General features: G+C 38.4%; 1 protein-coding gene across 4 annotated transcripts in view; it reads right to left on the reverse strand.

The window, feature by feature from the left end:
- The window catches only part of FSTL5 (follistatin like 5), a 323,965-nt gene that overhangs the window by 118,809 nt on the left and 191,534 nt on the right, over positions 1–13,622 (reverse strand). For all 4 annotated transcript variants that reach the window (XM_081926023.1, XM_081926021.1, XM_081926022.1 and 1 more), the window contains one exon: positions 13,467–13,587. In XM_081926023.1, the coding sequence (XP_081782149.1) occupies positions 13,467–13,587 (121 nt within the window). The remainder of the gene's footprint in view (positions 1–13,466; positions 13,588–13,622) is intronic.

Genomic DNA, 13,622 nt, shown 5'->3' on the forward strand with positions numbered 1-13,622 from the left:
TTCCTTCTCTCAATTGTGCCTCACAGTGGCGTAGCGTGGGGGTTGCAGGGGGGGCCGGCCGCACCGGGCACAACATTTGGGTGTTAGGGTTAGGGGGCGCAAATCCACGGGTTAGGGGGCACAAATCCACGGGTTAGGGGGTGCAAATTACTTGCTGTGCCCCGGGTGCTGACAACCCACGCTACGCCACTGGTGCCTCAAGCTTTACTTCTGCCTCATACACAAATACTTCCTGTTTAATGTTACTATTCCCTGCTTTGCAACAAAAACGGCTGTTCAGTGCTCTTTTTGTATTGGAACTCTAACTGGTATCGCCTACATGTAAAACACACACACACCTATAAGGGCCATAGGTGCTATATTCAGAAATCCTGCTACATACACATAAGAACTAGATGGTAAAATATGGCCTTTGTTGAAGAGCTGTAATGCTCTGTGTATTTTATGGATAACAAACTTTCTGTACTATTTCCCCTACTATTAGCTGTCTTTGAGATGGGCCTCCCTAAAGGAACATGGGCAGACCATTTTTTAAAAATTATTTTTTTGCTGCCACTCTTGGAATATTTAACATTAAAGGGCCCCCAGATGTATTTACACACATTTTCTTACTCTTCCTGAAATGACACCAGGCATCTGAATGACAGGTGCTGACTTCTGCCCACTCTATACCAGTTCTTGTGTGTATGCAATGTGATGGTAGTATCTCAAATCACAAATGGATCCAGGCAATCAAATTCAAATCTGTGGGCTCTTGTTCCCTTTGGCAAATAGAGCTGCTAGTATGGAAAGAACCCACACCCATGGAATCTTTAAAGTTCCTTGAAACACATCTGAAGCTTACAATTTGAGGTTTCCCTCAGGACAAGTTCATGTGTTTCGTGAATCTCTCTCCCCACCCCTGCACAATTGGGTTATATGGAGTAAAGGAACACGTCTATCTTCCTGCTTTGCATGCAAACTTGAAAAGTACAAACAATGGATGCCCTAGCCATTCATGTTTCCACTTCTCAGCACTTCGCATACTGTGTGCATCTACCTGGAGAAAAGAAGAATGAAAGCTTGATGCTCCTTATAAAACACAGTGGTTGGTTTTCTCTGTGCTTCCATCTTGACTGGTCTTTGATGACAGTATAAATGGATTGTAAAAGCACCGTCACCCTGATTGAGCATAGCACTGTTTCTTTTTCTCTTTTCCTTTCTTTTTTGGCAAACTTGTAAATGCACGATGCTAAGATTCGTTGTGTTATGTGTCTGGGTCTGCCTCAATAATATTTATCATGATAAAATAAATTAGAAAACTGGGTATAGGGAAAGAATAAGAACTGTCTTCCCAAACCATCATGCAAGATGTTAGTGGTAAAGAAATATATTAAAGCTCAGGGTACAGTAAGCACAGGGTTTAAATTATAGAGGGTATTATTTCTGAAATACTGACAGCTCAAAGTCACACATCTCTCCGAAAGGCATGAAAGACGAATGCATAACTAGAACAATCCAGTCCAAAAATACTTAAGAGTGTTATTCACTAATAGTCCACTGATTTCAATGAGCCTACTCTACTCTTAAGTCTAATGTTGGATATCACCCTTATCTTAGAATGCTAGAGACATTTTGATTTAAAGTATTACTTATGCAGAGGAGACCCTTCACAAATACCCTGTCATGTTTACCCATTGGTTTGTTATTTACTTACTAATGATTTCAACCGGGCAAATTCAGGAAAAATAAGAAATGCCACATTAATAAATTTGAAACAGTTTGGACTTGTGGGGAGTCACAACCATGCAGAGCTAGAGAACAGAACATCTACTGCCACTCTCCATGTAACACTATATAAATAACACCTGTACCTTCAATATAAGGGAAGGGGTAACTGTTGGCGGCAGTGGGGTATTAAAGGCAGAATAGGCCTGTCCCACCTTGTCCTGCCTGGAACAGCTGCTCCTGGGCAGATTCAGGAACATAATTTTCTGCCAAGAAACATGGGATTTGTAGCTTCCCGTTCATATTAGTTGGGGTGTGAGGAGAACAGAGAGTGAGGCCAGAAAAAGTAGAAGCCAAAATAATTGAGCCAAATAATCATTTTCAAGCTATGCTTCCCACTTTCAGCAGAGTAAATGATAATTTTCATTCTCCCTACCAGAAAATGATGTTCCTCAACATACTCTGGACTATCAATTCCAATTAAGGAGATACTTGCCCTCTCCTATTGCTAGTGAGCTCTCCCTAATGCCCATTACCTTTGAGAACATGGGGGGGGGGGCACATTTTTCTCCTCTTGGAAAGCAGTTTGGGGAAACTGGAAGAAGAAAAGATATGTTTGATCTTTGGGGTGTGGTTTTTTTTTAGTTTGTCTCAAGGAAACTCAAGGAGCAAACAATTGATCTCAAGCAATTTCTAGGAAAGCTAAAAAAACAACAACAACCCTGTTTTTGAAAGTGAGGCTTGTCCAAACACCACTAATCAGGTTCACTTAAAATGTCACTCATCCTTCCCATTCTAGTAGGGATGTCCTACCCTGCGTTTCTGCTATATCATATTAGTGCAAAGCAAAAACTGTGATCTTTGTATCTCAAAGTTCAGGTGGTTGATATATAAACATGGTTGCCTTAAGTCTCTAATCCAGTTTGTACAACGTTGACTTTATTATACTAGAAACTTTTTTGGCACTTGCTAAGTTTAGAAGTTAGATCATTTCCCATTAAGGTCTGACAGAATGTAAAACTCTAAAAATATTCCCTATGCTAAGCAATATTAGAAGCTGAGATTTAATCCCCTAGTCAATAAAGATTTAGGACACAGCAGGCAACCTCAATGATAAGAATTTATGATTTACATAATTTACATGAAGCTTCTGTGTTTGAAGCCTTTTTGAGACAGATGAGAGTGATGTAATTCTCTACATGCACAGAGTAAGTTACGTGCGTTCAAAGCTTTTTGAAAACAATGATATTCAAGCATGCACATAAAGAATTATAGATATGTCACAGACTTTTGTTATTTATAATAGATAATGAATTTCAACGAGACTTGCAATTTGCACTTAACATTCTTTGAACATGTTTCACAGTCTTCTAGAATCATTGAATCACAAAAGGAAGTGCTTTTTTCCGAAGACAACCACACCTAAGTAAGCAAACACTGTGCCTCTGGATATTCTAAGTGACTGTAGAAGAAGGGTGAACATATTAGCATCATAACTGGATAAATGCACTAATTTTCTAACCTAAGGTTCCTTGACCAAACTAAGAAGGCAGGCCTGATGGAGATACTATTCTCTGTAGTGGTCTAATCTGTGCCTGCCTGCTTTTCAGAAGGAATGGTGGAGCTCCCTAGTGACCTATGTGGATCCTTGCAGGCAGTGCTTTTTAAAAATAAAAATAAAAAATAGGTACTCACCATGAAGTTGTTACAGTAAGTGCCACATTTTTAAACAACAAAAAAGAGGTGCTGTATACTTTTGGAAAAAGCACCCCTTGCAGGCATACATGGTGGACTTGATGAAACCCATTACTGTACATTCTGTCATCACACCACACTCACACAAACTTGATTATAATTTTACTTAAGAGCCATTTAACATATTACATAGGCAAGCTCGCATATGCCACTGAGTTAACCAATCCTGGGTTGCTGACAAATGTACATGTCAGAGCATGTGTATTCAAACGTGGTATTTGCAATCAACATTTTGAAGTAATGATATTAACTTATAATATCCCAGGTGAGCTTCACAGACTCCCTTAAGTTAACTTATTTTAAGAGGCAAGTCACATCTTTGTATAAGGTTGCCTTCAGTTACTGGGACCGCGAGAATTTTTTAGGCTTAAGAAGATGCAAACACACATCAGTATTCTGACAGAATGTTAAGACTCCTGATTAATTTCAATTTGAAAATTGATTTTACAGGCTTTACAGAGACCACAGACCTGCATCTATACCACATTTAAATGTCAGCTCACATAATAAATAGCAATAATTGGTTTTAAAGGCTAACAATCTACAACTGAATGTATTGTATAGTTTTTCATGCACTTATCCAACTGGAAAAGTGAATTTATGCAAAAATCAATGTCAGTATATGTTTGTTGTGTTTGCACATGGCTAGCTCAGGCAAAATCATTTCATTTAAATGTCAGAAGTTTACCATAGGCACCTTATCCAGCTTGTTTTACGACTGTATAGATCTCAAGCTAATGTTTATGTTTACAAAGAATGAATATATATATATATATATATATATATATATATATATATATATAACCAAACATTACTATAGAACACTTGCATTTAACTTACATGGAACATTTAAGGAAGCAGTGAGCCTACTAGGTGTCACTAGAATCAATGGCTAATGAAATGGGAAATTCAAGAGCACAGCTGACATTCCTATATATCTGAAGGAGCGTCTCCAGCCCCATCATTCAGCCAGGACACTGAGATCCAGTTCTGAGGGTCTTTTGGCTGTTCACTCACTGTAATAAGTGAGGTTAAAGGGAACCAGGCAGAGGGCCTTCTCGGTTGTGGTGCCCTCCCATCAGATGTCAAAGAAATAAACAACTACCTGACTTTTAGAAGACACCTGAAGACAGCCCTGTACAGGGAAGTTGTAAATGGTCAATTTGTGGGAACAATTCAAAGTGCTAGTTACATAGCTGTCAACTTTTCCCTTTTCTTGCAAGGAATCCTATTCAGAATAAGGGAATTTCCTATTCAGAATAAGGGAATTTCCCCTTTAAAAAAAGGGAAACGTCGACAGCTATGGCTAGTTATGACCTACAAAGTCCTATTTGGTTTGGGTCCAGGCTATCTGAAGAACTATATCTCCCTAAATGTGTCTGCTTGGGCTTTGCTATCTTCTGAGGCGGCCTTCTTCTTGATCCATCACCTTTGCCTGCACATTTTGTGAGGACCCTCTTAGTGGCTCCTTCCAGATTGTGGAATTCCCTTCCACAGGAGTCTATACAGCCCCTTCCCAATGCTTTCCTTTCACTGGCAGGCAAAGATAGACCTTTGACTATTACCCTGCTGTTATAGCAGGGTCTTCTGAGGGTAGATGTTGCACATTTTATTTTCTGTTGTGGTTTTAGATCATTTTAAGTATTAGAATTCAGTGTTCTTTTAACTTGTCAACTTTTACATTTTATTTTACTTTCTTTTTTTCAAAAAACAAACATTTTTATAGTGATTGGTGTGTTTTTAGTTGTCACAATGGGAGCTTTTTAGTCAGGCATCTTGTGTGTGTATATTGAAGTGATGAACACAAATATAGCTGTTAGCAAATAGCATTGCTATATGCTGGTTAAGTGAAACTCCTGGATGATCTGGAAGACAAATAATTCCCTCTTTATCTAAAGTTTGTTATTGGTGCTTTGTAGAAAAAAAAGATGTGCTTCCAAATGCTATGGGAGTTTTGAACATCGTCCTTCTCAGGTGTTCAAAGGACTTCACATACTTTACCTCAGTAATCCTTGCAAGAATCATGTACTGAAGACCCTCCAGTATTAATACCCTCCTATTTCAAATGGAGTGAAGCAGACAGAAAATGACCTGGCTTCTAATGAATGAATGGCCCAAGTGAAGGTTGAACCCAGAAGGAATATTAATTGTTGCACAGCTCACATAGTACATATCTACTACTGTATACCAGTTGTACTCTTTTGAGTATACAAACTGCACACATTTCTCAATAGCTGTCAATGGCATTCCTACACTTTTCGATGACTTACTTTCCTGTGATCCCACAATGTTGTTTTAAAAAAGGTGTAGGGAACCTTTGGGCCTCCAGATGTTGCTGAACTACAACTTCCATCAGGCCCAGCAAGCACGGTCAATGGCCACGATTAGTGGGAGTTGTAGTTCAGAAACATTTGGAGAGCGAAAGGTACCCCACACCTGGTCCACAACTAACACATAATGCAGCTACTTGACGGAAGCTTAGAATGTTTGACTGAGCATTTGAATGGAAGAGGACCCATAACATATATATACTACTTTAACTTCCATGGAAGTTAAAGAAAATAATGACAAAAGTTTATTAAAACTTGATGTTTTTTCTTTTCTTTTAATGGTATCTGCTTCTAACTCTTGAGCCCTATTATGGGTATGCCATTTCATCGACATTATTTCTCTGAAGATCTCTCTAAATGCCTACATTACATTTTTATTTCACCTGGTCACCAATAGTATCTTTTGAGGTCTTTGAAGTAGATGGAAAGTGAACAAGGAAAAATGATACACAATAGAAAGTACATTATAAGAGCTCAACATGAAAGACAGAATAAAGAAGACAGGTCAAGAGTTACAAAGGAATACTATAGTAATACTTAAATGTGCTTATTACTTTTGGAAATGAACTTTATAGTGGAATCATCTAAAATTGTACTTCACCACCCCCCCCCCCATCATAATAGTATTCTTTCAACTATGGAACAAAACCAACCAGAATTCCTCCAGGGAAGGCATTTATGTATGGCCACCAGTGCAAGGTATCATTTACATTATATTTTCACATAAAGGACATTCACTGAAATCGATTTCATTGTTCAAAATATTGGCTATTTTAAGGATATTTAACTGATTTGCTTCCTTTGATGCATTCCAAATATGTCAAAAACATTATTATTAAGTAGGCCGGTTTTTTTTGTTTTTTTAAAAGACTATCTGCAAAGATCCCTTATTTTGATACTTATGGTTTAACCAATACAGCTGGGGAAATATACTAAAGCTTAGTTGTTCCTGTCTATGACAAAGCAGTTGTACTTAGCAGTTCTATAACAGAGATAGGATCTTGCTGAATCCTTCTCAAAGACCATCATCCAATTAAAGTAAAGAAGAAGAAAAAGGCAACTTGAACATTATTTTTAAACTAGACCATACACACTGCATATAGAGGTGAAACTGTGCCTTTTCTTGCCAGAGTCAACAGACACTTTCCAGTAAAAAATAAATCTGAAGAAGTGTGCATGCACACAAAAGCTCATACCAAAAACAAACTTAGTAGGTCTCTAAGGTGCTACTGGATATATATATATATATATATATATATATATATATATATATATACATATATATATATATATGTATGTGTATATATATATATATATACAGTGTATATATATGCAGGTTTTGGTGTCCTCGGGTGTCTTCCCGTGTAAAAGTTGGGGTGTCTAGGCCTAGACACCCCAACTTTTACACGGGAAGACACCCGAGGACACCAAAACCTGCATTCCTGTACCCGTGAAAATCTACGAAAGTGTATATATATATATATATATATATATATATATATATATATATATATATATAATGTGAAACTGTACAGATCACTAGCAACATCTAACAGTGTTGTGAGTATTAATTGAAGTCAAAGGTTCAATGACATGGAGGGGAGCACTGTACTTCTTCCATAAGCTAACCATAAGAATTAGCATTATATCTAATACAATAAAAGTCTAATTATATCATGCATTTTTCTTTCTTTTTCAATATTGGTAACCTTAGTCATAGTGACTGCTCATGGACTGAATCAACATGTGGGCAGGACTGTTCTGAGTCTTTCACTTGCTCCCTGGCTTGTGTCAACCTTCTGTGTCCTTCTGCACAGCACAGAAGGAGCATTCAGGTTTTCAGCTGTATAGTCCAAGGCTTCCTTCCTGCAGATATTTGTGCTGTATGCACATCCATCAGAGCTGGCACAAGCCAGCATGTGCAATGTTGAGGATGGAGCATGTCTGCACAGCCCCACTCTCCTCTCGCATGTTCCAGAGAAAGTTCACCCATTAGGTGGAGAGAAGCAGCTGTCTCAGGCAGTGGGAGTGGAAGAGGCTGTGACGCACTCACTCCACCACTGCCGGAATGCCCCCCCCCATCAAATTTTATCAAGAGGGAGATGTTCCAGCGTCTGGTGGTACCACTTATTTTCCCTGCTATTGGGGCATAAAAGATAAATTCCAAGGCCTTACAGAACACCGTTCCTTACTGAGTTAAGTGAGAGGGAGTGTTCCGGTGGTGGCAAAAGTGGGGGTAGGCAGGAGACAACAACAAGTATGGGGTAGGAGGTGACACATACCCATCTTGCCTCAGGTAGCAAAATGAGACAGGTCACCCTGTCATGTTCATTCAGTCTGCAACCGTATTAGAACTATATTTAACTGTTTTTATAGGCAGAATTGTTTTTAAATAGTTGTATTTTTTCCGTATACAGTGGTACCTTGGTTCTCAAACTTAATCCATTCCAGAAGTCTGTTCCAAAACCAAAGTGTTCCAAAACCAGGGCACGCTTTCCCATAGAAAGTAATGCAAAATGGATTAATCCATTCCAGACTTTTAAAAACAACCCCTAAAACAGCAATTTAACATGAATTTTACAATCTAAAGAGACCATTGATTCATAAAATGAAAACAATAAACCATGTACTGCAGTCACACAATCAATCAAGCAGTAGCTGAACTGGGTTTCACAAAGTCACAAAAACAAAACAAAAAAGCCGAAAAATAAAGCAAAATAAATAGCAAAGACTGGACTCAGAGACACTCAAAACGGAAGTGTGGCACTCAAATCAGAAGTGTAACACTTAAAATAAAGCACGTTCGGCTTCCGAAAAAAGTTCACAAACAGGAACACTTACTTCTGGGTTTGTAGTGTTTGGGTCCAAGTTGTTTGAGTACCAAGGCATTTGAGAACCAAGGTACCACTGTCAGAAGTGTTTTTAATTGTTTCATTGTGGAACTGTTTTTAATTGTTTTCACACTTGTTTTAAGGCTGAAATTGATTTATTTGTCTTATAATTGCATATTTTATTATTGCAACCCACTCTGGCAGTCTGGATTGTGGGCTCATGACACCCACTAGTATAGAGCTTGCCTAACCTTGCCCCACTCCTGTTTCTCTCCTGGAAATCACAGTAGCACCCTGGTAACACCACCCCATGCTCTGCTGATGGCTACAACCATCTAGTTTGTTTTATTAATTTACTCATTGAACCAGACAGGCATTTCTGATATGTGGCCTCAGAGTTCACTCTCACATTCTGTCCATGCCACCTAAAAATACTCAGGATGAAGTTAATTAGCCAGTGATGGAGATTAAATACAGAGAAAACCATGCATTAGGGCAGTGCTTCCAACACTGACACTCAGAATAAGGATGCTCCATTATTTATGTATTATGTTTGTTTGTTTTAAAAAGTATACCCTGCTTTTCATCATATTGTTTCCAAAGCAGCTTACGAAATAAAAATACTATGACTTTATGCGTATTCGTGTGCAGTGAATTACAAGACTTGTTCCTTGAATATTCTGCAGCATTTAAGAACCGAATGACTACTGGCTGTTTGTTCAGAATAAATATGACTGTATTTCATAAGGTGCCTCAAAAACACTTCTGTGTTATATCTGATGGACGACACACAGTTCAAGTCATGTTGGTGATTCTCCTTCACTTTACAAAGATGTGTGTGGAATGTTACTTCCATTATTTATAATAAAGCCTTGTTATTTGTATTCATGGTATTCAATCAATTCTGTTCTTATTGACTTTCTGTTCTCTGCCGCTTCCATAAAGTGAAGGGACTACACATTTCCATCTGTTTAAGTGATCAAAGGAATAAGTTGTTGCTGCTTACTTATTTGTTGCAAGCATGGGACTTTTGTGCACTGCTGTGAAAGGCTACCTGAGCTCATTCCCTTGATGTTTATTTCATAAAGGTATGTTAATAGGGAGGTGAAATTACTTTTTATTTCAACTTTTAAAACAAGACACAAAAATCATACAAATAGTAAACACAAAATTACTGTTGCTATAAGAAGCATTCCTAGTCAGAGTAATATTGCAATATGAGGAAAATACACACAACACATAAAGACTATAATGAAAGAAAGAAAGAAAGAAAGAAAGAAAGAAAGAAAGAAAGAAAGAAAGAAAGAAAGAAAGAACTTATTCTCATCTTCTGTTGCACATCTGCATGGAAAGTTAGTGGGACTATGCCTCCTGCCCTCTCTCCCTGACCCCTGTGATTTCAGCAAAAGTGATGATGGGACTTGTTCATGCAGAATTCCAAATTGTGTTCAAGGTTCTCTGTGCATACAGCTGTACACAGACAGAAGTCCATTTTGGATACTTCTGCTGAGTATGTGGCAGTTGGGATCAGGGCCTGGAGAAAGCGCATGAGCCATGGCACAGACAGGATCATATCTCACAAAATAACTGCTTTCAGTGGTGTCTGTATATTTTGCTTCATAACTTTCATTATATGACATGGGTACAGGGGTAGAAACTTACTTTCTTCTTCTTCTAAAAATAAGCCAGAGTCTCCTCAACACTGGTTCTGGGCCTGTTACTACAGCAGTATCCCCTGTACCACTGATCTTGGTAAACCCACAGAATAAGCTTCTAGCACATGTAATTTCACCTCTCAAGAGATCATCCCTGAAAGCTGCCATTTCATTTTTGCTCTAGTTCTCCCGTGCTTTGTTATTGTGACCACTCAGGAAAGAAAGAGTTTGGGTGAAGTAGGTAAAATTTATTCATGTGAACCCCAAACCAATCTGCATAGGGCACGCAAGATGTGTGATTTAACAAATAACCAAACTAGGTGAACCAAACCTTACATAAGTAACAGGTTGCCCCTCTTTGCACCCCATCCTTTCAGGAGAGTAGGGAAGCCTTCCTGCTCCACCCCCTCCTAGGGCCCCACAGCTCCAGGTAGGTGTTACTGATTGACCCCACGGGTACTCCCTAACCATACCAGCCAGTCCCACAGCCATGTAGTCAGATTTCCAGACTACACTCTTCCCCTATAACTGCCCACCAGGATTCCCCACATCTTTCTGCTAATGTGGCCAATTCACCTGTTTAACAACTACTCCCTGCTAAATACATCCACTGCTTCATCAGTACACTTCCATTTCATTTAAAGCTTGTCCAATCAAGTTGTGCACTGTGGTGATAAAAATTTTATACATGAGAGCACCAAGTAGATTTCAAACACTTCTAATCGAACATAAATGTTTGTAATAGTGAGAAAATTGGGGAAGTTTCATTAACATTTTCTCCTTAAGCAAATGTGCCTCCTTTCAGCAATCTTTCACATTATTTCCCCCACCATTTTCTTTTCACCCGGGAGCCGTACAGAGAGATGGCATGCCACCCTGAAATATAGTCAAGCAGCAAAACCTATGCACACCTGTCAATCAGATAGTGGGAGCAGTACTTTATTCTGAGCCTCTTTGTAAATAGCTGGACGTTGGGTACTAAAAATACTGTTCTTCCTAGTGATAGAGATGTCATTAAGCGGTCCATAAGATACGATTATGTGAGGATGTCACTGAGCTCCTATGCAGTTCCCTCAAAGTGAGGACAATGTATTCTGAATAAGATTTCTCTCATTCTGAATTAGCTTAGTTTTCCCTCAATTACATTAATTTACCACATAATGAGACATATATATTTATAAAAATGTGCTAAAAACGTAGCTGATCAGGGCTATGAACAATGAACCACTGTAAATGGGTAAACTTTAGAAAGCATTGTTTTTCTGCTGAAAATGGAGAAAATTCAGCACATTCCCATTAAAAAGTATTTAAAAGAAAATTGATTTTTGAGCTGCAGAATCCAAATCCCTATTGGCTTAGAGATGCCAAATCATAAAACTCACAAAGTAATTTTCAGTCATGTTTGATTCTGAACTTACCATCTTCAGATGACAGTCAAGGCTCTAATTAACTACACTGCTGGAAAAAAAAGTTTCCCTACTAGGAAATGCTAATGAAACAATAGTGATAATTAATCATGCCGGTTTCACACTCCTGTCCTGTCTGCATATTTAAACAGAATTTAATTGCCTAACTGACTTCAGAAAGGAAACTTAAAGGGAATCTGAACTCCTAAAGACCCTGAATCCCAAACACTAGTATTGAAATGTGTATTTTCAGTTGTAGACTCACCCCCCCAGACCAGACCCCTATATTCAAATATTTTTTCAGGCTATTATTTTTCATAGTCCATAAACATATGGCAGAAATTCTCACGCACTGTGCTAGTAAGCCTCCCTAAGGGAAAGCACAATCAAAACTACATAAGCTTGCTAAAATCAAGATAATTGTAAACAGGTTACCCAGTAGCCTGATGCATTCTTATAGATAAACATGAGGCATATTCTGGTGCTACTGACTGGAAGCAAAGAAAACTAGTTTTTACAGACTAATTAACACTAAGTATTAGGATCTGATTCATTTGCAGAAAGGAAGTAAAACAGAAGGTTGTCATGCAGCATATTCAGAAGGGTGGGGGGAAGAGTCTGTGGTATATAGACATTCTCCAAGATTAGGAATGATGGGAGAGCAAAAAGATAAGAGAGCAAGATCCACTACAGTCTTCTAACTATAAACAGAAGGATATGTCAGTTTTGGTTCTCTCTGTTTCTCATTTCCCCATGCTTAACTTTGGTTCCTCATGTTTCTGAGGCACTTTGCTTTTTTAAAAATAATATTCATGCAAATTCATCAGCATTTTTGTGTGAATTTCTCCTCATATATTTATGTATAGAGTTTTGACTAATGTACACATTTTTTCATGCAATTTCCTTTGCTATACAGTGGTACCTCGGGTTACATACCCTTCAGGTTACAGGCTCCGCTAACCCAGAAACAGTGCTTCAGGTTAAGAACTTTGCTTCATGATGAGAACAGAAATCGTGCTCCAGCGGCATGGCAACAGCAGGAGGCCCCTTTAGCTAAAGTGGTGCTTCAGGTTAAGAACGGTTTCAGGTTAAGAACAGACCTCCGGAACAAATTAAGTACTTAACCCGAGGTACCACTGTATTGCATTTCTGTATGTTATTTCAACTAATATTTTTATGCACAAGTTCCAATAATAAAAGCATGTTTGTAAGTACAGTTTGGCTGGAGAACTGCATTGCAAATTTTGGACAAATGTGAATTTAGAAAGTTGGCTCTGTTTCAGTTCACATATTGTTTTGGGGTGTGTTTTGTAGATTGGGATTTAAATGTGCACAGATCTGAATGCCAACCCAGTAGGTAAGCCTTCTGCAAACAGATGTTCTCCAAATGTTTTCCCAGGCAGTTTGATCAATAGTCAGGTGTGATGGAAGTTCAAGCCCAAAACATCTGGAAGGTGCCAGATTTGGGGGGGGGGAGAGACATGAACCCTTCTCCTCCACACCAATCACCTTTGCATGAGCAGTCAGTGGGTGCAGAAAATTTCTCCATCCATGCTATTTGTTATTGGCTTGATACTAGCATTTGTGAGATAGAAGATAGTTGGCAAATATTCCATTATCTTAATAAATACTTAAATAAGGGTGGGCTTCTACTGTAGTGGGCCTCAGTTCAAGAAAAGTTGCAAAATTGTAAGATCTGTTTCAAATATTACACCAAGGTTTTTTGAAATCATACATTCATATGGAGATAGATCTGGGAATAAAACTAGAAATTGTACTCACGAAATGCTCTATAGAATTCTTCCAGGCCTAGGTGCTTGTCACTGTTATAATCATCATATTTCAAGAGATCGAAAAGAGAGCAGTCAGACAGATCCTTGCCAAGCTCATCCTGTTTTATTACCTGACAAGAAAATTATAACCATGAAATTACACTGG

Source organism: Podarcis melisellensis (assembly GCF_964234715.1).
Source record: "Podarcis melisellensis genome assembly, chromosome: 9".
NCBI lineage: Eukaryota > Metazoa > Chordata > Lepidosauria > Squamata > Lacertidae > Podarcis > Podarcis melisellensis.